General features: G+C 34.8%; 1 protein-coding gene across 1 annotated transcript; it reads right to left on the reverse strand.

Moving 5' to 3' along the window:
* Positions 1-4,345: 4,345 nt before the first annotated feature.
* Gclm (glutamate-cysteine ligase modifier subunit) lies at positions 4,346-25,530 on the reverse strand. The gene is made up of 7 exons (XM_010625789.3): positions 25,399-25,530; positions 22,133-22,198; positions 19,686-19,770; positions 15,271-15,330; positions 12,659-12,861; positions 11,321-11,435; positions 4,346-7,670 (listed from the first exon to the last, which is right to left on the reverse strand). Exons 1-7 carry the CDS (start codon positions 25,513-25,515, stop codon positions 7,501-7,503), a joined length of 816 nt encoding a protein of 271 aa, XP_010624091.1. The 5' UTR covers positions 25,516-25,530; the 3' UTR covers positions 4,346-7,500.
* Between the last annotated feature and the right edge of the window lie 757 nt (positions 25,531-26,287).

The raw sequence follows: 26,287 nt of genomic DNA on the forward strand, positions 1-26,287 counted from the left end.
CATAAAACTACTTGTCAGGAGCAAACCATTCATTGGACTTCACTCTGGCTTCTAGGTCATCATACATGTCCTTGTCCAGATTTTTACTGGAGCTATCATGCTGTTTGTCTTTTTCTAAAACTTGTCCAAACCAAAAGGATCTTCCTCAAATTGAACTCATCCTTTTCAGCCTGTCTGTGGTCTGAACCATAAAACTACTTGTCAGGAGCAAACCTTCATTCATTGGACTTCACTCTGGCTTCTAGGTCATCATACATGTCCTTGTCCAGATTTTTACTGGACCCCAAGATCTGATTTCATTGATAGCCTGATTTTTATTTGAGTTGTGACCTTTTTAGGAGCTGCCGTTGGGAAATTCCACTCGTGTTGTCTCTTTCCACCTATCATCTGGGTTTCGTTATTCGCGTGCTTTCCCATCTTCTTTTTCCATATGGGTTTTGATCCCAGTCCTCATCTCCATGGCTTTTTTTGATCATTTGTTTTCCTTTTCTTTTTGAGCCATCTGTCTACTCGAGCACACATTTCCACCGAGTCTCAAACTTTATCATCAGTAGTACATACAGCTTCAGCCAATTTGGAAAAATTTTCATTTATGTGTACTGTCCAAAATCCTCTTCAATAGCACCTAGATGTTTGTCTAATTGCATTTTTCCAATTGGAAATACAATTCTTGTTTCTTTAGTCATTTTTTAACTAGAATGCACAACAGGTGCAATCTTGAATCAAGAGGCTCCCTTGGGTATTTCTGTATTTCTCCCATCTGAGTAATTGTTTAGCTCACTGAGATGGTGTGATTTAGATATACTAAGCAGGTTTTCAGCTGCTTGAAATGGCCTGGCAATGGCAACATGACAGATTTCTCCAAGCATACAAGTGTCTCTTATCCCTTTAATAACTTGTGTCATTTCAGGTTTCGATCATCTGCATGTATAATTTTTGGAAACTGGTTGGTGTATTTGCTGTATTGCCTATAAACGAGCTTACCTTTTGACTGTCCTTGTTGAGCAATCACATCATATTTTCCTTCTGGGATCTACCTAAATGGCCAGTATATTTTTTCCTTTCATCCCATACTCTGGATACTGAGCCATGTGAGTCACAGGAAAAGCATCTCCATCTCCAAAATCCTAACAACTTAAGTATTCAGCCTGTTATGTGTGTAAGTCCTCTTTGGAAGACCAGTGAGGTCTGCCATGATCTCTAAGATTGTTTTTTCTTGAGTCTCAGGGTGGTCTTGAGATGGCCGAGTAGTTACAGGTAAAAAGATGGTGAACACCACCATTTTCTGTTCTACATATATTAAACTTGATCTGTAAAATGGTCCCCAATAATCCCATCCCTTCTCCTTCAAACTCCTGAAGGTGGGCGGTTCTTAATGACTTATAATTAAAATAGTATGACAAAAATGAAGGGTGTTACTTCCAAGGTTAGGTTTATTTTATTTATTGGTACTGGGGATTGACCTTGGGACCCTGCACTCAGTGAGGCAGGCAGCAGAACCACTGAACTAAATCCCCAGGCCTCCAAGGTTAGGTTTTAAAAAGGTTGGTTTCATCCAGGCACAGTGGCACAGGCCTGTAATCCCAGGACTTGGGAGGCTGAGGCAGGAGGATTGCTGTGAGTTCAAGACCAGTCTGGGCTACATAGTAAGTTCGAGGTCTGAACTACACAGTGAGACCCTGTCTCAACCCCCACCCAAACAAACAAATAAGTTGGTTTCCATGTTGATTTCTCTGAAATCATTCATCCCAGGAAGCTAGGTGCATGTTGTGATATGCCCTATGGAGCAAACTAGGTGGTAAAGAACTGAGGGAGGCCAACAAGCAATGAGAAACTGAACCTTCAGTCTGACACCCATAAGGAACCCCTGTCAACAACCAAACCAGTGACCTTGGAAGCAGAGCAAGCCTCAGTCTTTCATGTAAGACTCTGCAACATTGAGAGAACTTGATTCACCCAGATGCAGGAATAGCTTAATAGACATCAATTTTGTCTATTTTAAAATTTCATGTAAAGAGATAAGTTTCTTTTGTCTGGCTTCTTTTACTCAGCATGTTTCTGAGATCCATCCATATTATTCTATATACAATACTAGGGTTTTTTTTGTTGCTTAGTATTCAACTGTATAACATTTTTATCCATTCAGCTGTTAATATCTGGGTTAGTTCCAGGTTGCAATGAAGGTGCTATGAATATATATTTTTGAATATTCTCTTGAAAAATTTTTATTTTTTATTTCATTAGTACATGTTTGCAGTACGTGCAGTTTACAATCACCTTGGGGAGTGGTTACATGTACATACTACAACTTTTTTTTTAGCCCCTTCCCTTATCCTAATTCTCATTTTTATTGACATTATTAATCTTAGCTCATGTTATGGCATGTTTACATTAATTGAGCTTATTAGGTTTCTGTACATGGCATATCTTCATTCTACTTATCTCCCTTTTCCCTTCCAACCCTTTACCCTTGTTTCCTTGGACCACTTTCCTATTCTAAGAGACCCATCCCCTCCTCTTTTTATCCATCCTTTATTACTTTTTGTACCTTGCCTCACTCAAGTGAGACATACCATACAGTACTTAAGCTTGTGGCTGGTTTATTCCACTCTTGAAAAAATATTTAGAATGAAATCAAGTCATATGTAAGTGCATATTTAACTTCATAAGAAATGCCCTTATCTTTCATGCTAGTAGTGGAGTTTTACATTTCCACCAGCAGTATCTGAAAGTTCCGCTTTTCCACATCCTAACCAACAATTTGGTATTGTGCCTCTAAACTTATTTTAGAAATATCTCACTGTGGTTTAATTTGCATTTACCTAATAACAAATGACGTTTTTAGCATCTTTTAACATCCTTATTGCCTATTCAGATATCTTCCTCACAGAAAAAAGCCTGTCTTTATCTTTGGTTTTTATTGGGTTTCCTTTTATTAGTACGTTTGCAATACACAACCCATAAAGGGGAGTTGATACATATACCTATCTCATTTTAATCATCTTTACTTCTTCTGCCTAAATCCCCTTCCAATCTCCAGAAGTTCTCCTTGCCCTGTTTCCTTTTATTTTGCTCTTTAAATTATTTTTATGCTTTAGGTTTCTCATATAAGAGAAAGCATATTTAACTGAGTCTGGTTTCACTTAATGTATGTTCTCAGTGTCACTTCTAAGTCTCAGGCAGTGTGAGTTGTTTTGCTATAAACATGGGTATGCATGTTATCTATCACCACAGAATGTCTTTAACAGTTTTGGGACTATAACTCAGAAGTATAATTGGGTCAAATGGAATTTCTACTTTCAGTTTTTTGAGGACACTCCATATTGATTTTCATAGTTATGCTACTTTCCATTTCCAGCAATGTAGAAGGCTTCCTTTTCCCCACGGCTTACTCACATTTATTTTTTCAATTCTTGTTGATAGCCATTATTTCTGGAGTAAGATGGAATCTCAGTGTTGTTTTGATTTGCATTTTTCTAATGGTCAGAGACGTTGAATATTTTTTCATGTATTTATTTCTTTTGCTGAATTACCATTAATTTCAATTGCCTATTTTTTGACTGGGTCTTTTATCTTAAGGAGTCTAACTTTTTGAGTTGTGTCTTCTAGATGTTAGTCCTCTGTCCAAAGGAATAGCTGGCTTAGCTGCTCAGGCTGGCCTTTAACTAGCAATCCTCCTGCCTTAGCCTCCTGAGTGGCTAGGATTGCAAGTGTGTGTAACTGTGCCCAGTTAAGAATAAGCTTCTGAAGGAGGTATTTTCTTTGAAGTTGTAAGCTTACATTTAAACCGTGTCGTCGTTTAATTAAAGTATATTTACAAACCAGGCAAAAGCATCTGTCCACAATGTCCATGACACTTCTTCCTTTGAACCTACTATAAAGATAATTTCTTTAGGAAAGTCTTTATTATCTTTATTCTACTACCTGGCCCCACTTATTCACACATTTTCTCAATCTTTTTCCCTACCTCCATCATTAACCAATGCACCTCTAGTATTGCTTTTTTCCTCTTCCCTGCAAATATACTATATGCTTCTTGAAGATAGCATCTGTAACACTTTGCACAGTACCTACCATATAGTAGGCACTCAATGATTCTGTTGAATAAAGTATGAATAGATTTATGACTTAGATACTTAAAAAAATTATCCACAATTTATTTTCAAATCATACTCAGTTGAAGTTCAAACAGTTCAAAATCAATATAATGTTGCAGGATGCTCCCAACTACTGAAACAACTCAATTAAAAAACATACAACTCACATTTTATTTCCATTAAATTCATAATATAGGCAAAAGTAAAAATTATTATATTTAATTAACTAATAATGCTTTATATTTTGCTTCTATTTTATAGTACACTGCTACAGACACATAAAGAAGTTACCTAAAACTTTTCCCTAATTTTACCTCTAATTCTGAAAACTATAAAAATATTAATGAAAGTTACATCACTATTTTTTTCAAAAATTGAACTGATGAATCCCATCATCAACTTTATAGAGAAAGTGTAAGTATTGGTACAAGTCAATGATGGAAAAATAGGTTCAAAATCATAAGGTTGTGTATTCCAGTATGAAAACACACAATGACACAAATGGTTTAAATTTTCATTCAAAAAACTTCACATTTCTCTAAATGTGTATCTGGCAGAAAGATGAACTGTCGGCCTATAATACAATAAATACATCAGTAGCTTACATTCTCAAAAGTTGAAAATACTTGGTGGAAAACCTGGATACAAAATCTTATAAAGAAATGTAATTAAATCAGCCTTGGACCTTTTACCACAAAAAATTAAGATTCTAATTTTCGTTATTATTTGGCTCTGGTACAGAAAAGTCTGAATCATTCATGTAAACCAGTAACTTTTTATTTTCCATTTTATATACAGCTGTCCAAATGATCTCTCTTTTGAGACCTGAGAAGTTATTAGCAATTACTTATGATTCAAGTTCTAGCACTGGCCATTGCTCAATGAATACTCTAGTAATGTACTAACACAATGTGGTCTACAGAATTTACATCATGTGAATATATAAGACACTGTGGTCCTTCTGGTGACTACAGTTTTTTTGATGAGTGGGACTCAGGACGAATTTCAAGTTACAGTACATTGTGTTAAAGTAAGGCTCTAGTTATTCTGGAAATGTAATAACAAACTATAGCTTCTTTATGTATTTACTGGGGAAAATTATATAAACTTTCTCACTTGGGTTACTAGATTTACATCTCCCCAGAAAACATATTTGTTATATACACTATTGATAACGTTAACTTTAAGTTTTAAGCAACTGATAGTATTACCACCCCTCACTTATGGCTTTTAAAACATTAAGTACTTAAATATTTGGAAAGTATTCATTATTCACTCATTTCTGACAGTTCATGGAAAAAAAGTTTTAAACAACAGGTTGAAAAATTTTAAAGACTTAAAAAACTCAATGTTTTAAAGGTTTTTCATAAACAGAAATTCAGATGGGATGAAACATCAAAATCTCATTTAAAAATTCCATACATAATCTCCTTCACAAAACCTATCACACCTTGCTTCTTTGTCAATAGCAGTGAAGGAAATCCCAAAAAAAGCTTCTGCTGAGGGTCAGATACATTAGTAATTTAAATTGCTTTTCCATTTTCTTAATAACCCTTCAGACAATCCACTTTTTAAGTTCTGGATTTTGAAAAATGATAAATGTGATATCAATGTTCCCCTTTAGACTATCTCAGCCTATTTACTGCATAGATTTAAAATAAGCATTTAAGGACTATGTGATATCATGTTGTACATTTCTAAATTAAAAAGTTAACTTATATTTAATGTTACATACGATTACTATAAAGGCTAAAAGGCTTTAAGAAGCTCAAAGTCTAAGTAAGTTTTAGCAGGCAAATCATTTGATTTCATGTAATTCTAATGATCAAAATTTCTAACCAGTAAACCATAAAACCTTATGTAAGAAAAAGTTACACTGCATTTATTTTTGGTATGGAACCATAGTTACTAAGTTGACAAAATTTGAGCAAGATTTATATAGATCCATGGTTTAAAAATATTGAGATACAAGAGATTTTTTAAGAATTTAAAAAACTTTTTGGATTATAGATTTATAGAATTAAGGAGACCTATAGTATGCATTGAAAGCTACAGTTTATTTACAGTTTTCTGGTTCTTGAACTAATGAAGAATTATACTCAATGATCTATAGTCTCTTCTAGCTCTAAACTTTTGATTATATTGTTTTGGTTTAAGATAGTTAAGACCAGTGGGCCAGGGATTTAGTCAGCAGTTCGGTGGCCTGCCTTGCAAGTGCAAGGATCCGAGTTCAATCACCGGTACCAAAAAAAAAAAAGATAGTTAAGACCAGGCTGGGGTGTAGCTAAGTGGTAAGAACTTGTGCTTTTAGCAAAGGGCCTGGGTGCAATCCCCAGCACCAAAAGAAAACAAGAGTCAAGATCATAGATCAAAGTTGTCTAAATAGACAATGTTGGCCCTGAAGTAAAGTTTTGTTTTTTTTTCCACTTTTCTGGCTTTGGTCCCCCCTAGTCAGCTATTTATTTATTTATTTATTTATTTAATTTTATTTTTGAGGGGTTACTGGGGATTGAGCTCGGGACCTTGTGCTTGTGAAACAGGTGACAGCATCACTGAGCTAAATCCCCGGCCCCCTCCTAGTCAGTTATTAATGGAAACGAGTGTCACATAACTGACTGGGGCTCTGTGCTTCACCTTCTCTCTAGAGCCCACAATGCCCAGCACATGTAAGTGTGCAGTACTTACTGAATATTCTCAAATGAGTAGCAATACTGCAAGGATGGATTAAGAATTTAAAAGAATCTAGAGATCGTAGTGATAGTTTTTATAAAGCCTTCAAATAATTTTAAAACTAGACTTCAGATTTACTTTGGTTTGTTTCTGTAAATAAGAAGAGGAAAATATGGCACAAGAATACATGGTTAAATCATATCTAAACTACAAGCAAGAACATATAAAAAGCTGTTTCTATCCATGTATTGAAGAATAAATTTTATTTACACTATAGACCCCAGCTACTCTAGTTACTCTTGAGAGATAATTATTTTACCAATGAAAGAAAAAAATATCTTCCAGTATTTCAGTTTTTACTGAAATTAAATCACTTTGCTATCCTGGAGAGTAAGAAGCAATTAACAAATGATTTTGGAGATAAAAAATATGTATATACATTATCCTGATGCCGAGGCCAAAATATATGTACCAACAAATTTTCTTGATTTGTTACTCATAAAAATAAAGGAAAAATATATTGCAAGTATTATCTTTATATAGACAATTTCAATTAGAAAACAATTTTTTAATAAAAACAATGAAGTGGTTTATGTGAGTGGACTGATATGGAGGCAAAAGAAGTAAACAAAACATGACAGACATACTGAAGAATATGTGCCTCAGTGACACTATTTATAGGTCAGATTCTTACACGACTCATTTTATATTCAGGAAAAAACAAGTCAACAGGTTATGAACCCCTTCTTTTGGCTTGCAAAATGTAGCCTTTTGACTTGATGATTCCTCTACTTTTCACAATGACCGAGTACCTCAGCAGCCACAGTGGTGCCCATTCGCGTGCTTGAATGTCAGGGACGCTTTCCTGAAGAGCTTCCTGGAAACTGGCTTCAGAAAGCAGTTCTAAAACAACAACAATAAAACCCCAAAGTATTAAAATTCAAAAGCAAATGCACTTTACTCTGTAGGTAAGAATTTAAAAACAATAAACAAAGCACATCAAAACCAAATATAAGATATGCATATCCTTTCATATGTGATCTGAATCCGAACCAAATTATCAGAAATGGCGCAGCAATGCTTTAAAAATTATCTGTACCTGTACTCTAGCCTCTCACTGTGGCCTGGAACTTACGATGTAGCCCAAACTACCACAAACTCGTGGCAATCCTCCTACCACCATGCCTGGCTGGAAATTCTAAAGTAAAGCCAGGGAAAAAAATACAGACAAGGAAAAAAAGAGTGACTCGAGCCTACCAATGGAAACGATACACTATTTTTACTACTATGTATTTTCTTGTAATGGGGCTCTCCTTTCTGAACACACACACACACACACACACACACACACACACATATATGTATGTATGTGTATATATAAAAATATATATTATAAATATATAATAAATATAAATGTATATGTGTGTATATATATTATACATCATATATATAATTTAAATGATTCACAGAATTAGATGGAAAATGTTTACATTGTTAGTGGAAAAAAAGGTAAATTAGGCTGTAACTACAGTATGATTTGACACTGCATCATTTAATTCCTCCAATACTATTTTATGTAGATGTAATTTATACATTTCCTTATTATTACTCAAAAATTTTTCAGTTTTTCCTAACTTTGCTAATAAGAGTAATACTATGATGAACGTCCCTCAGTGGCATGTTTGGCTATGGAATGAAAAGCACAAGTACATTCTTCAGGTTCTTGCATAGTATACTGCCAACTGCTTTCCAGAAAGACTGCACTGTACTTCACACTTACGCCAGCAGCTGATCTTGTGAGTGTTAATCTTATAATCCTGATGAGCACCAGAAATCATTTAAAAATTGTTGAAAATTGTTCTTGTTTGTTGTGTCTCCTTATTTTCTAATTTCAAGTTTTTAATTTTTATAACCACGCTGGTGCTAAATCTTCCTATTTTCTTATTTTTCTTCTGATCACACTGGCCTCTTTCCTCTATCTGAAAACCACAAGACATTCACATCTTGGGTCCTTTGAATCAGCTGTTCCCTTTTCCCAGAATACTCTTCTGGTTGCTCCCTTCTTTCTTGCCAGGCTCTGATTAATGTTATCTGACCATCCTATATAAAACTGCCACCCCTAACCTGGACAGTTTTTCCTTTAGCCAACTTTTCTCCATATCATATACCACCACTTATAATTTTACATATTTATTTTATTGTCTGTCTCTTCCCATTAGATTTTAAGTTCCATGAGGGCCAGGATTTGTCTGATTTAGTACTGTATGTCTAGTTACTCAGAACAGTACTACTCAAATGTCTTGAATGAATGAATCACGATAGAAAAATTCAGCCATGGTCAGAATCAACCATATAAACGGGAAGTAAGTGACCATGTACACGGTATGATTTGGAGGTGCTAAAGGACCTGTCTATTCCCCAGTGAACTACTGTGATACTTGGGCAGAATTAACAGTAGTGATTACTCAATTTTTTTTTTTTTTTTTTTTTTTGGTTTCGGGGATCGAACTCGGGTCCTTGCGCTTGGCAAGGCAGGCGGTGGAACCACTGAGCTAAATCCCTGGCCCCAGAATTAACAGTAATTATGCAGGCACTTTTCTGAGTACTTTCCATGTATGAACTCAATTAACTCGAGTGTTTAACTTATGTTTTAGAAATTATCCTTTATAGGGAGAAACTGAGACAGTAAGAGGTTAGGTGATTTACCTAAGGTCTCTCACAGCTCATAGTTTTCATTATGAGCAAATTATGAAAATGCAAATCTCTCCTTGGAAAATAATATGGGATTGTTTATCAGATTGTTCAACAAGAAAAGGATCCTGTGGGAACAGGGCACAATAGCAATTAAATTTAATGGAAATGGGGGGAAAGGTAAAGTAAATAAAGAAAAATTTTATAAAGTTAGTATCACCAACTTTATAATTTTACCCTAATGGTGGTTAAATTGTTATTGTGACTTGTAGGACAAAGGATAATGGAAAATAAATCCATTCTAAAGAATAAGAGCAGTTTTAGTACAGAGGCAGACCTTCAGAGGACTTATAAACAAAATTCCATGTCAGATGACAAGCACAGTTAAATGTTTTAAAACTCGGTTCTTTAAAAATAAAAAATTACATGATTTAAAAGTTAACTATGTTTACTCATCAGAATCAGTAAACAGCAAATCAAAAAAGATTTCATTACAGATTGAAGTGTCTAAAAATTCATTAGTGGTATACGCATGATCAGCCTATAAATTCTAATGAGAATGTTTAAGATCAAAATAAAAGACAGATTAAATATCCTCTCCTCATAAACATATATTTTACTGTAAAAATGACGTTTTAGTGCATAATCTAAATGCAAATATTTAGATATATGGAAATAAAATACTAGACATATTAGTCTTTTCCTACAGGAAAAGATTTCCTACAGGGGAGATTTTTCCCCATAGAAGTAGAAGATACAAACTGGATCATCAACTGTTGGTAACAATACCCCACAAAATAAATAGATCCTGATGTGATAAAATATCTGCCAACATATAGAAAGTTAAAATTTAAATGGTTTGTATTTCAAAATAAATCATCATAGCAATTAGACTTTGCATTAAAATGACTGTTCTTTTAAAAATTTCTCACTTAGCCAGGCGTGGTGGCACACTCCTGTAATCCCAGCACTTGGGAGGCTGAGGCAGGAGGATCGCTCTGAGTTCGAGACCAGCCTGGGCTCCATAGTGAGTTCCAGGTCAGTCTCAACTACATAGTGAGACCCTGTCTCAAAAATAAAAAAAAACAAAACAAAACAAACAAACAAACAAAAACCCCCCCCAAAAAAACAACTCAATTATATACAGCTTCTGCGAAACATTTATGTTTGCAAGTTATGTTGAACATTCTCTTCCCAACTTTTCTAGTTATCCTGTCAAATATTAATAAATTATTCTACAGAAGGCAGATAAGCCTTTCTCATTAATCAAATAATGTTTCTTTTACTTTGTTATGAGTAGGAGAATTTATTAAGAGAAAGATAGTTTGTAAGAGACACAGAAGGGGAACCAGAAAGTGGGCTGCCTCAGTCAAATGTTTCTGATTAACACTAACCATATATATCTTGATATGATGATTAATAAAATATCTGATCAATACCTATACTAAGATGCTTACTAAGTTTTGATTAAAGTATATCTGCCACTTTTTGAAAATATTTATACTGGTTAAGTGGCCCTTTGGTCCAGTCTTTGCTGTACTGACGTTAACACACACACACATACACACACACACAAATATAAATTACAAAAGTAAAAACAAAGACATATTTTTAACTAACTCAATAACTTTTAATGAACTCATCATTAAAAAATACTTCTAGAAAACAGTAATTGTCAATTTATCACTATATACACTTAAATTAAATGTCAATTTTTTTCTTTTCCTTTTCTGTAGTGCTGAGGATTGAACCCAGGGTCTCAAATGCTAGGCAAGCACTCCGACACTCAGCTATTCTCTCAGCTCACCATCAAACAGCTTTTGTAAGACAAAAACTTGATATCTATAAATTATCAATCTTACCTTTTGGATCATTATGAGTCAACAGCTGTATGTCAAACTGTTTAGCAAATGCAGTCAAATCAGGTGGCATCACACAACAAGAGGCAAGATTAACTTGGTTACTATTTGGTTTTATCTAGAAGTAAAAGTAAAATTGTAACATCTTTTCTAGATTAGGTAATACACAAAGTAGAAAGCAATAAAAAGGGCTTAATTTTAAGACATAAAAAATGACACTCTATAGTGCTTGAAGTTCAAAAAATGTTATATGAATATTTTTATTAATATATGCTTTCTAAACTCATATTAGTAGGAACAGAAAAAGGAAAAACAGCTTAAGAGCTTTAAGAGGAAGAAAAGGCCAGTATAGTACTATAGTAGTAAAAAATGTCTCCTTCTAGAACCATTTAGCAATCTAACATATCTGCCTTGAAAACAAACATGTTTCTAAATACCATGGTTTCAGTAACAGAGGAAATATGTCTTAAAAGTAGATGATCAAATACAAGTACATTTAATATATAAAACATTAATATGGCTATTAATGAAACACATTTCAAAAGGGAAAAATTCAGTAATTCCGGTAATAGCTGCAGAGATTGGTTGATTTTTATTATCTGAAACTCTCTCCTGGAGTTTCTAAGCCATATCTAGCTACTAAGTCAAAAGGAAAAGGGAAAGCTTTTTTTTACTAAGAAACTCTAAAAGCTCCAAAAAGAAGGCTAACGATGATGTAAAAGGAATAAAAAATATGGAGAGTGAAGGTAAAATACTAGAAACTTCCCTTATAATTTTTTATTAGATCAAGAAGTAGGGGCAATTTATCACACCCACTCCACATCAAACTGTGTAAAACTGAGCCTTACAAATGTTTAAATAAGAGGTAGCAAAATATTTGTTATATATAATATTTCCTTACTTGGGAAATTAAGGTCATGGCTTCAAAATACCTAAAGAAAAATGTAGCAACATATGTAAAACTGATGGAAACAGCCTTTATCTGTCTACTACAAAATCTTCAATTCACATTTTCTAGTGTTCTTTTCAATCATTTTAAATTAGACTAATGTTCAATTTAGAGATATACTTTAAAAAAACCTTTAAGCTTGAATAAAGCCTGTGTCAAAACTTTCATATTTGGAAGTTACCCCCACAATGAGTGTGCACTATTTACATGATGCTCAGTAGTCCACAGCAAAGGCTAAAAAAGCCAAGTTCTTCTCCACAGTGCTCAGGATCTGGCCTTTCTTTACCTGTACGAGTGTGCACTATTTACATGATGCTCAGTAGTCCTTTTTTAGCAAAGGCTAAAAAAGCCAAGTTCTTCTCCACAGTGCTCAGGATCTGGCCTTTCTTTACCTGTGCCCACTGATACAGCTGCTCCAACTGTGTTTTATCTAGGTCAGAGGTACCTATAGCAACAATTTTCTTGCTTTGGACTAAGTTTTCTAATTCCTCCCAGTAAGGCTGTAAATGCTCCAAGGAAAGATTAACTCCATCTTCAATAGGAGGTGAAGCAATGATCACAGAATCCAGCTGTGCAACTCCAAGGACTGAACAAGCTGATGGGAAGAAAAGCACAGAAAGGATAAGTACTGTCTAATACAAATAAGAATTTCTAAAGCCTTCAAAATCTGGTTCCTATCACTCACTAATTTCCTATACAACAGATTTTGTAACTTACTTTTCATTTAGAACATTACTGTCTTTTAAAAAAACTGTAGGTATCCATTCACTTACTCTGTATGGTAGACAAAGGGTACTCTGATGACATCTAGCTACCAAGTGAAGCTCACAGCCATTACAGGTTTCCCTTTCTGAGGAAAAGGTTTCCTTCTTATTTCCTAGGCCCTAGGACTTTTTAGTAGCTTCCTTATATCTTCATACAATTTTTTCTTCAATTTTACTTGCTCACAAGTACATCATATAGATAATCCCAAGAATTCTGACCTAATACTCTGTAACTGGAGGTCAAAGCAAGTACTTCTGAGATTCTGAAAACTAAACTTAATGGTCTTAACCTGTATTTATTGCAGGAGATAACCAAATTATTTAATTTAAATTATTGTTCATTCTACAATGATATTAAAGGCATTTATATAACATAAAAATATTGGAAGAATTGTTTTAAAAGAAAAAGAATTTAGTAAGTGTAATACCACAATAACCTAACCAAGTGTGAAAACGTACACGATCCTTTTGTTCTTGTTATCTTTGATTTTATTTCATCTACAGTAATAAAACAGCTAAGAATATGATTAAGGTAAATTTCTATTCCCATATAGTTAACATTTAATTGTTTCATCTTTTTACATTTCTCTTGTACATAAAATAAAACCCTGTATGAGTCAATATGATTCTACAGAAACCTTAAGAAATGAGGCTATCACAGAACAGAGAAAACAATTATAAAATTTATTTGGAACTAGGAGAGACCTAGAATAGCAAAAGCAATTCTGGGCAACAAAGGCAAAGCAGATAAAAACAGCATGGTACTGGAAAAAACTCAGCCATTTTACCTTTGACAAAGGAGCCAGACACCTTCACTGGAAGAAAGATACTCTTTAATAAATTGTGCTGGGAAAACTGGCTTTCCACATGCTGAAGATTAAGACTAGACCCATATCTCTCACCATGCACTAAACTAAAATTGAATGGATCAAAAATCTAAATATTAAAATAGAAACACTAAATTTGCTGGAAGATAGGATAGGTAAAACTCTTGAGGATACTGGTGTAGGCAAAGACGTTATGAACAAAGCCTTATCTCATAGGAAATATCACAAAGAATCAACAACTGAAATATCTTATTGAAAAGCTTTTGTACACAAAAAGAAACCACCAACAGAGTGAAGAGACAAATATAGTGTTGGAAGAAATTTTTGCCAGACATTCCTCAGACAAGACTAATATCTAGAATATAAAGAATGCAAAAAAAAGTCAGATCCCTTAAATTTAAAGACCCATTTTAAAGTCCAAAAATGGGCATCTGAAATGAACAGAAACTTCTCAGATGAAGTAGAAATAGCAAATAAATATATGAAAAAATTTTCAATATCTCAAATATCATTTGAGAGATGCAAATTAAAACAATGCTGAGATTCCATCTCACTCCAGAAAGAACAGCTATTATCAAGAAATCAACCAATAACAAATGCTGGCAGGACAACCCTTCTTCACTATTGGTGGGAGTGTAGACTGGTGCAGACACTTTGGATATCAGCGTGGAGAATCCTCAAAAAACTAAAACTAGAGTTTCCATTTGACCCAGCTATTCCCCTTCTTGGTTATCTTCCCAAAAGAATTAAAACATCATACCACAGTGATATATGATACCCATGTTTATAAGCAGCATAGTTTGCTAAATCTTGGAAACAGAACAAATGCCCATCAGCTGATGAATGGATAAAGATAGGGGTTTTTATACAATGGAGTACTACTCTACCATAAAAGGATGAGTTTGAGACATTTTTAGGTAAATGGATGTACCTTGAGACCATTCCCTTAAGTGAAATAAAAATCCCATTGTTTCTCTGTGAGAAACTGGAAGGGTAAATAAGGACCAAAATGTATAATAGATGTTGTGAAATAGGAAAAAAATGTTCAAATGGGAAGGAGAACTAAAGAAGGGGAAAAGGAAAGAGGGACAAGAAAAAAAAGAATAGAAAGAAAAATGGTAACAAAGCTTTTGTAAATAAGGAGGGGAAGAGAGGTTGAAGGGAATGGAATGGGGAAGAATCAAGATGTATCATACACAAATACAAATTCCCTATGATGAATATTATTATGTATATCTAATATATACCAATTAATTTTTAAAAATTTGACACTCAAAAAAATTAAGCTAGAACTTTAAAAAGCAAAATTTCAATCAGCTCATTTTCTTTTTCACCTAGACCTGAACATGTTATATCCAAAACAACTACTGTAACTTACGATCCACCATTAAGAAAAAAAAATTTTTTGCTTACCCATGTCAACTGCATTTCTAGTTGATGAAGAAGAATTTGATCCTACAATGAACAGTTTTGCTAAGTAACAAAGAAAATGAAAGTGATTACATTTAGGTACAAGTCTTATGCAGTATTACCATTATAAATAATCCTGAACGAATTATTTTTCCTTCCCTAGTAACATCGTTTTACAGTTTTCACCATAAGACATCAAAGCAAACTGGTGTAGTGCCATGTAACTATAATCCCACCATTAGGGAGGCTAAGGCAGGACGCCAAGTTCAAGGTCAGCCTGGGGGATATAGCAAGACCCTATTTTGTTGAGAAAAACAAAAACAACGAAAAACGAAGACACAAGAGCATATTTCCACTGTAATTTTTAATTATATAATAAACAACTATTTGTCAAAACTAAAAGCAATTATTAATTTCCCATTTACAGAAGGCAGGTCAGATAAATATAGGAGTATTTATATATTTGAGATGTACACTTTTATGAATTAAACATTAATCAGGCATATTACATGCTTTCTCCACTAAAGTAAAAATTGCACACTCTGTAAATTAAACTGTGTTGTGATAAGAAGGAAAATTTTAAAAAACCAGTCCTACCTTCCCAATCTAATCATTTTGTTTTCCAGTTTTTGGTAATATAAAGCAAGTTACAATATTTTTCCTATTTGTTTGGTTTATGTTTATGTAATAAGTATTCTGTATATATTTTAAATAGTATTTTACTTATCTTAAAATTCTTATTATAACAGTAATGTGCTTATTCTAGAAATGAGGAAAATCTGTAACAGAGGGACCAAAGAGACTAGCCAATGGTCTCATTACCCTAAACAATTACTATTTAGATCTTGTATGTAGTCTATGTTTCTAATGTATAATTTTACATACTTTTTAAATACTTGAATATTATTCCATAATATTTGTTTAACATTTAGGTTAGCAAATATTCAGTTATAGTCCCAGTTTCCTGTTATCAGATATAAATACTAAAACATTTGGTAACTTTTTGGTTCAATTTTATATGAATCATTTTCCAAGGATGAATTATCAAAAAGGTGATTATGGGTCAAAGATCCTGAACTTTGTGAGTCTTGCTGTATTTCATTTACCTATTTTACAAAACCATCTACCAGTTTATGACACCAACAGTTAAGAGCTGCTCTCCTAACAATATAGGATGTTCAATCAGTAAAGTCTATGCAAAATTCCAAAATCTAAAAATTTCTGAAATCTGAAACCCTTCTGGTTTCAAACATTTTGGGATAAGGGAAACTCAATATGCACTTAAAAAAAATCTTTTTAAAAAAACTTAATAGGCATAATATGCACCTTCCCAGGCCACTATATAGCATTTCTTTGGTTGCCGGGGAAGTTAAGTAGTTTTCCAATGTAGAAAACGTCTAAATATACACAACACTGAAGTTGGTTTGATTTACACTGAACTTTATATATACATATTTACTTTATATACATTCACTGTTCAAAACCTAATTTTTTGACAAAAATAAATAGACAAAAAGGAAGAGTAGTGGAAGAGCAAGAAAAGATAAAATGGACAGGGAACTAGAAATATAGATAATGAAATATTACATAAGATGAGTGGTATTCAGCATATTCAGCAAAAGTGCTTTTATGATAGTCCTTATATGTGTTCCTTACTTTCCCATGCTAGATAATTTTCCTAAAACACTGCTTTCTTCACATTCCTCCTCTACTGAAAAGCCATCGCAAGTACCCTTCCAGATGAGTCAGTCTTTACTACTATGGTCCAACCTAAGTTCCCCTAATTCTACCCTGTGAAAGCCCTCTCCATCTCTATTCCTCAGCCCATGAATTTGTGCCATCTGAGGTAACCGGTCTCTGAAAGATGAGGCATTTTAGACAGGTAGAAAGAAGAAAGTTCTTCAAACAAGTAAAATTTAGATACTTATCAAAAATCTTCAGCCCTACAGAAACTGAGGACAATTTGTAAGAGGATCAAAGATGAATCTACCCCATGGAGCATTACAATCAACCATAGAAGAATGCTGCTTTTACTTCCTTTTCTACACAAACAGTAATGTAAAATTAACTGAAAGAAATGGGTTAAGGAGTCAGGCATACCTGAATGAGACTCCTGGTTTAATCACTTACTTGCTGTATGATAAGTTTCTTTTCTTTTGTCCCTTTTACTAGATAGGGTTTTGTTTAAGTTGCTTGTGCTGGCTCTGAACTTCTGGGCTTAAGCAATTCTACATCAGCCTCCTGAGTAGCTGGTCCGACATGCACAACTGTGCCCAGCTGTATGATGACTTTTAGTTACTCAATGTCGCTAGTGCATAGGGAATAAAGATCTACCTTGCAGGCTTGTTTTGATAATGAGGAAATATAACCGTAAAGTGACAAGTACAGTGCCTCACATTAAGCAAGACTCAAGTGGTAGTTATTCTTTTGGAATCAAAAGATAATGCCCTATCTCATCTTACATGTCCACCTCAGTAATAATAATGACAATAAACAACAATCACAACAATAACATGGTAATAAATAATAGTACTTACTTTGTGGCAAACACTGTGCTACATGTCTTTATTTCAGCCAACTCAAAAGAAGCCCATGAATTTCATCCCTGCTTTAGATTTGATGAAATGGAGGTGCAGACAGGGTTGTTAGCCCAAGATCACACCAGCCTATAATCTGCTCATCCAGGAATTTCAAATGAGGTAAGCTCAAACCATGCATGTGTGTGTTTATTACTGGGGATTGAACCCTGAGCTACATCCTCAGTGCCCCCCACCCTTTCCAGACAGGAGCTAAATTGCCTAGGTGAGATTCAAATTTGCAATCCTTATGCTCTAACCTCCCAAGTGCTGGGATTACAGGCAGGCACCACCTCAGGCAGATCAAGCTCAGGTTTTATTGGCAATGCTATGTTGACTACAAACTCAGGATAGGAGCAACACAGGATTCATTGTTATTTTTGGAATACAGTAGTTACTACATGTTTTGAATGGGTATAATACATAATTTTTTTTCACCATGCAACTTGTTGTCCAGACTTCTTTCTATACTTCCAGGGAACCTCAATCATTGGTTATCATATCCCACAAGAAAGGAAAGTTTGTTTGCTTTGGGCAGATACTACTCCTAAGCCTTCTCTTTATCCTTTTCATTTCTTCTTCAATTTTTTTTTATTGCTCTAAATACACAAAATTACATAGAATATAATAGCAAGCTGAAGTTCTATTGACTCCGCTGAAGTAGTATTAACTTCTATGACTCCATCTTAAGAGTTATTAAAATTTGGGTTGGTGATTTAGCTCACTAGTTCTGCCTCACAAGCGCAAAGCTCCAAGCTCAATTCCCAAGTACCAAAAAAGTTATTAAAATTTAAAAAGAATCTTGTTTTCCACACTTTATATTAGGATTTAGAACGAGAATTTCCCCTAAAAGTCTTTATGTATCTGGAGGTAGGGCTTTCAGAATGTGACTGGAGCATGGGGACACTGACCACCAGTGGATGAATGTGCTGTCAAGGGTGGGAATGGCTGGGTGGGTTGGTCACTGGAGGTATGACCTGGAAGAGTTTAGAGAATATATTCTCCTCTGTGGATCCTCCCTTCTTCACTTCTTGGCTGCCGTGAGGTAAGCAGCTTTCTTCTGCCATGTTCTTCTGTCACTGCCGTTTCTGCTTGCAGCCAGTGGACCATGCCCAGACTAAGCCCGCTCAAATCATGAGCCAAAATAAGCCTCTCCTTTGAATTGCAGGTATTGGGCATTTTGTCCCAGCAACGGGAAATAGACTAATACAGAGACTGTCACTCATTACTAGAAGTGAAGAAAGGCTTATTCGCATGCCTAACAAAACCTCACTGTGTGAGTTAGTTATTTTTCTTTCATTGCTGAGACAAAAACAGACTAATACAGACTGTCACTCATTACTAGAAGTGAAGAAAGGCTTGTTCGCATGCCTAACAAAACCTCACTGTGTGAGTTAGTTATTTTTCTTTCATTGCTGAGACAAAATATCTGGCACCAAAAGTAAAAGGGGAAGGGGTTTATTTGGCCTACAGTGTGTAGAGGTTTCAGTCCATAATCGGCTGGCTCCAAGGCTGGGATGGCAAACAAGCATCGCAGAACAAAAACAACATGGTGCACAGAAGGCAGCAAAGGTAACAAGAGACCTTCACCTAGTCTTTCTGCCCCTTTTATCCCATCCAGACTACCAGAATTAGGGTGGTGCCAAACTAATCACTCACATGTAGTGGTTTAGTAATCACACGCCCTTAACCCCAGCATCACACATTCCAGATTCAACTACCTCTGAAAAAGAAAGCCCCACATATTCTGCATGAGGCTTTGCGGGGACATCTAAACACAAACCATAATACTCACTACACATCTACTGTGTAACAAAATAAACTGCAAAAGTTGAACTTTACCAGAAACTTTCATTTCTTCTCTTTCATCAGGGTTTATCTTCTCTACTGCATGAGATACAGTACACTCCAAGACATCTGGAAACTCCTATAATAAACATGACACTTACAATAAATATTAATATTTCTGTTTAATTATAAAACGTTCTGTTGTCCATTATACACTTTAGAGAGCCCACAGACAATGGAATTCTCTATTTGGTACCAGAGAATGAACTTAGGACCTTGTGCTTGTGAGGCAGGCTACAGCACCACTGAGCTAAATCCCCAGCCCCGGAATTCTTTACTTGAGATCTATTGGGACTTCATATAGAGATGGAAGGGTGTGGTGTTTGTGTGTCCATTTTCTGGGGAAAAAGAGTTATTAGGTATTCAAAAGGATATAGGACCAGGCCAGGGATGTAACTCAGTGGCACTGTGCCTGCCTGGCAAGTGCAAGGTCCTGAGTTCAATACCTGGAACAAAAAAAAAAAAAAAAAAAAAAACAGGCCCAAAAGAAAGAAAGAAAGAAAGAAAAAAAAAACTTAGAAAACAAGCAGAGGAAGGACATGTGAGAAGTAAGAACCACTAGAATAGTAGATAATTTTACTAAACTTTTACATTAATCACACATTTTTAAAGAAAATTTTTCATGCCTTTGAATATGTCTTTGAACTTTAATCAGCAAAAGGATTTTGGGTGTCTTTAAAAAAAAAAAGGATTTTTTTAAGAGCAATTTCAGGTTCACAATAATATTGAGAAGGTAGAGATTTCTGGTTTGCTTTGTTTTTTGTTTTTAGTACCAAGTACTGAACTCAGGACCTTGCACTTGCCACGCAGGCACAGTGCCACTGAGCTACATCCCCAGTCCTCCAGAGATTTCTCATTTACCTCCTACCTGTACAGATGTATAGCCTCTCCATTATCAATATCCTCAGGAGACATGTACATTTGCTGCAACTCATGAGCCTACACTGACACATTACAATCGCCAGTTTACTTGAGGGTTCACTCTTGGTATTTACATATGTTCTATGGACCTTGACAAATGTACAATGACACATATCCACCACTGCAGTACCATACACTGTACTATCACTGTCGTAACAATCCTGTATGCTCCACCACTCGTCCCTTCCTCCCACAACCCCTACAAATCACTGCTCTTCTCACTGTCTCCATAGTGTTTCTATAATGTTAAACAGTTAGAATAAAACAGTACACAGCCTTTTCAGATTGACATTTCACCTAGTAATATACATTTAAGGTTCTTCCATGTCTTTTCATGGCTTGATAGAGCAATTATTTTTAGCACTGAATAATAGTCCGTTGTTTGGATGTATCAGTTTGTTTATTCATTAATCTACTCAGACATCTTGGTTGCTTCCAAATTTGGCAATTAGAATAAAGGTTTTATAAACATTTGTGTGCAGCTTTTTCATGAACATAAATTTTCAACTTGAGTAGATACCAAGGAGAAAGATTGCTGGATCATATGAAAACAGCATGTTTAGTTTTAGGGTCACAAACATTTTAAGGTAAAATATTTATTTTTTAATTTATTTTTTGGGGGGCAGGGTACCAGGGATTGAACTTGGGTCCTTGCGCTTGCAAGGCAGGCCACCAAACTGCTGAGCTAAATCCCCGGCCCTAAAACATTTATTTTCAAATGTGCAATTTAAAAAAAAATCAAGGGCCATTCAAATGCATTATAATGAATTATGAGAATACAATAAAATGTTAATATATATCAGTCAGAAATATACAAACTTATGTAACAAGACTTAACAAACAGTGCAGCTTTTTCAGGATTGGTGAGCATATTACAATATTAGGAGCTCCTAAGTGTTTAAGTCATGGAGAAATAGTCATTTCAGATAAATAGACATGATCATCAAAGTTTATACAGCAGTACAGAGTTATAAACTTGCAGTATGTCTTCCTGTATACTTTTAAAGTAGTCTAAGAAATTTGATAGAAGCCTTTGATGGAGCTGGATTTCAGGATACTTACAGAGATATTTTATATATTAACATTTACAATAATAGCCAGATACTGACATTTTATCAATACAGTTTTTTGATTTATCAGAAACTAAATTTTTAGAAATTATTTTTAGTAACTATACTACTGTGGGGATAGTGTACCAAAATAATCTACCAAACAAAGTTTACAATCACTCCTCTACTAGGCCAAGTATCAACTAAATAAAACACTGATGATAAGGAAACTGTAGCAGAATTATACAGGAGAATCCTAACATCTAGTCTAGTTGAGCATTGACTCAGATTCCACATTCTGCTTTATTCTTAATCCTACTGGAAAAGACTTTCATTATAGCAAATGAGCCACAAGAGGTTTTATGGCTAACTGCCTATTTGACTTCTCTCTTCAAACTGAGGAAATTAACTTCCTGCTTTTACTCACTTCCCTTTTGACTGGCATAATTTCCGCATTCACATTTCACTTACCTTGACCAAATCTGGGCTGATTTGGGAACTCCATTCATTCAAGGTCTTTTGGATACAATCTCGAAGCTACAAAAGGTATTTGGAAAATGTTAATCAAATTCTATGTACCCCCTGTACTTCTACAATAAAAATGCCTTGATCTGATAAACTAAGTAGACAAGAAAATATATCATTAGGGAATACCATACAAACTCCAAATTTAATTCTACAGGGTTTTGGTTTCCTTCAACTTAAATTCCTGTTTTTACTCTATTCTTAATTCTCAAACATTTTTTACCTAAAGCAAGTAGTCTAATTATTTTCATAGTCTTTGTACCAATGAAACTTTAAACCTCTGAGACATAAAAGCATTCATAAAGAAACAAAGAAATTATTTGAAGAATAATAAACGGGAAATTTAAGGCAAGAGCCTAAATTCTTATTAGCCTCTATATGCTACATTCCTCAAAAACAAACAAGTGACTAAGTGTAACCAGTTATTCCTACATTAGATTCACCTGTGTTGGTTATTAAAGATTCAGACTCCTGAGCTCAATCCTAGTCTTGCCCAACACTCTTCAAGAACACAGAATTTTCATTTTAACAAGCATCCCAAGTAATTGCTGTGTACTCAAAAATCTGAAAACCAGCAGATAGACATATTTGGTAGAGATCAACCTGCATAATGACAGTCCATAAGCCATTTCCTAATACTTAGGTATACCTTTAACCTGTCTTCATTTTCTGGGTAAACAATTATTTTATGCTAACATTGTAGCACACAAATTCATTAATGTGTTTATCTATCTCTTATGTCTATGTTTCAAACTTGCTTGACAGTGGCCCAAACTAAATGAATATTCTCTTAGTGAATGAAGACTCATATTCACACAAGAGGACAAAACTCACAAAACAGCTACTTGAGCTTACTCCATGCCAACCACTCCAGTGGCGTCTATTCTATTAGAAGAAAAAAAATGCTGTTGCATGACACACTGAAATGATTTATGACCACTAACTGGCTAACACTAGCAGTTTGAAATCACTGCCTTAAAGATAACCAAGGTCACAGTGCAGGCAATCAATGAAAAAAGAAATGAGTAACTAGATGAAAGCCCCTAAATTGCAAAAGCATCTTCTTAAGAGCAACAACAAAGACTAAACTTCTGAACTTATCGAAATTATGACTACTTATGATAAAAAAAATATATTTTTTACCACTTCCACCTTAGTACAGATAGTGAAAAAGGACAACTCGTTTATCAGTTTAAGGTCACAGAACCACTTTAGTATTTATAATCTAAAATTATAATTCATGTGCTATCCACAATAACCCACTTCAAGTTGCCAGGTCTATACCTTTGCGCAGAGTGTATTTCTAACCAAATTGATGTCAGTAGATAAAAATTAGTTCATAATCTTTCCAGATAGAATTACAAGTCATTTTTTAAAAAATCAATAAAATGTTGAGGCAGCAGTACTAATTAGACGTTAACCATCCTATCAGGAATGGTTTGGTTTAAATTATGACAAAATTCTAAGAAATTTTCATCTAGAAAACTGAGTCATTAGACGTTAACCATCCTATCAGGAATGGTTTGGTTTAAATTATGACAAAATTCTAAGAAATTTTCATCTAGAAAACTGAGTCATTTATGTGCTTAAGAATTTCTTGATGGATTCATCAACTCAAGAAAATAAGTGTATTTTCTGAGTATCCACTCATTTCTTGAAACCACCTTCTTAATTAATCTTGGATTCTGCAAAATTCAAGACAGCCAGGCATGATGGTGTACTCCTGTAATCACAGCACTAGGAAGGCCGAGGAAGGAGGATTATTAAGTCCAAGGCCAGCCTTCACTACATAGTGAAACTGTCTCAAAAAACTAAAAAAATTCAAGACAAATCACAGAAAAATCCAAAGTTAAAATTACATGAGGATTTACTGAGTGTATCACAAACCTAACGATTTTTAATCTTGTAAGATACATGTTATTTATATTAGGTGATCATTAACTTTTTGTTTTGTTTCCTGCTCTTCATTCTTATCGTACACATACAGTATTACTAAAGAAAAATATCACCACAATCTAGCCAACATTAGATCTGGAGTTGAGAAAGAATTTCAAAATTACCTTGATAGAACTTGTCAAATACTTTTAAAGAAGTGGACAGAAGTCTTGTAATGGCCCATTGAAAAACAGTATTTGACCCTAAATGAAAACAAACTTTGATTTCAGAGCCAGGCATGATGACTTAAACCTATATTCCCAGCACTGCTTAGGCTGAGGCAGGAGAATCAAAAGTTTGAGGCTAGTCTGGGGTACATAGCAAGTTCAAGGCTCACACGGACTATATAGTGAGACCTTGTCTCAAAAAAAAAAAGTTGATTTCATAAAATTCTGGTGAAGCAGTAAAATTTGGGGAGAGTCATAGACTCAAAAAAAGATTAGAACTAGAGGAGCTCTTTTAAGAATTTTTTTTTCTTTTGGCAGTACCTGGGATGCAACTCAGAACCTTGCGCTTGCAAGGCAGGAGTGGCACCACTGAGCTAAATTCCCAGCCCTTAAGAAATTTAATTGAACTCTACCTAATGTGTAAGTGTTTTTTATCCAGTTTCTTTGACCTCTTCACGAGGCTGAGCTGTTTCAAGTACAGTAGTACACCCCAATTTGGAGATCTGGTTGTTACAAAGTTTATTACATACCAACAACATGTCTATCTTTTTCTAACTAAACCTTCAGTTTCCCTGCTATCATTCTTTCAAGTTTTCCCTTAATGTTCTAGTTTCTTCAGTTTTATCCTACTGCGATACACCCTAAATGAAACACTACAAACCAGAATTAGTCCTTGGAACAATGTATTTCAAACTGCCTGCATTAGTGTACTAAGAACCACGTTTTTAAGGAGATGGGGTATAGCTAGCTCAGTGATACAACACTCGCCTACCATGTGTGAAGCCTTTGGTTTATCCTTGGCACACAAAAAAAATTCATTTTGGAAACTGAAATGATAAAAAAAGTCACAACATACACTATGTAAGTAAGAGTTAACATCTTTTTGTAAGAGTCAGACATATTGATAAACATATATAAATTATGAATTGAGTGGATAAAATGCATTTGTTTGCAGTCAACAACTTTGAAAACCACTACTTTAGAGTGTGTTGTTGAGAGATAAGAAAGAAAATGTACCCAAAGAATTTACATCCAAAATGCTATATTGAAGTCATCACCACCAGTACTCAAAGAAATAAAGGTTCTATTACCAAACATAGAAATACTTACTATTGGGAGAAACAGAATCGGGTGATTTAAACAAAACATATAAACTGAGCTGAAACCTGAACACGGAATAGGGCAGGGATACTGGTTCCCATTAAACTTAAAACTAAGAGTTCTCATCTGAAAGGTGCTGCATCCCAGCACCTCACTTAGGAGAGATGCTGGGTTCTGCTACACTCAGTCTTCTAGCATCTCACACAAGAATGAATCCCTCTCAGAACAAGCTGGTAACATCATACTATGGCATCATCTAGGACATTTTTTCCTTTTAAATAAGGCTTTTAAAAAATCTTTCTCCTGGAACGAGATGATTGGGAGACAACTCTACTTTGAGCGGTTTCACTATTCTCTTTCCTTCTTAGGACAATCTGATAAGGAAGTTATCACTAATCAACTTTAAAGCTATGTAAACACAGGGAGGGTTAACTCTCCTAGGGTCGCACAGCTCCTACATTTAAACGTTTACTATTTTAATTTTTAGTTACCACTCAATAACTTCTGGTTGGTACATATTCATTGGGTTTTTTTTTTCCCCAGTACTAAATCGCTCCACGGACCACCAATATTTTTCAGCCATTAGTTGTGCAATGAATGGATGATGACGGGCTCAGGAATGCCTAGTGTAATTCCAGATTAATCTCTGCCACTTCCAACCACTGACTGGTCTTAGGGCAAATAAAACGAAGCATATTCATTTTTAGGTAAGAAAAACATGTCTATTCCAAAGTCAAATTTAAGTCTTTGGTGGTTTGCCTCCCAACAATATAGAAACCACTGTCAACACTCCAGGATTAAGTATAAATATTTGCCAAAGGCTAATCGCTCAACTACGCCGTGGCCCAGACGAGGTGGCGGGTGAGCGGGAGTAGGAAGAGGACTGAGCGATGCGGGA

This window comes from Fukomys damarensis, unplaced genomic scaffold, assembly GCF_012274545.1.
Source record: "Fukomys damarensis isolate Sample0158 unplaced genomic scaffold, DMR_v1.0_HiC HiC_scaffold_33, whole genome shotgun sequence".
Taxonomy (NCBI): Eukaryota; Metazoa; Chordata; class Mammalia; order Rodentia; family Bathyergidae; genus Fukomys; species Fukomys damarensis.

Bases quoted from the DNA above. Each gene is read 5' to 3' on its own strand.
- Gclm (XM_010625789.3), bottom strand. From the start codon at position 25,515: ATGAGAACTCTTAGTTTTAAGTTTAATGGGAACCAGTATCCCTGCCCT. The intron at 22,199-25,398 runs GTAAGTATTTCT...TACCTTTTGTAG, and splicing joins CGATTCTGTTTCTCCCAATA to CTTCGAGATTGTATCCAAAA. The intron at 12,862-15,270 runs GTAAGCAAAAAA...TCTTCCCATCAG, and splicing joins TAGAAATGCAGTTGACATGG to CTTGTTCAGTCCTTGGAGTT.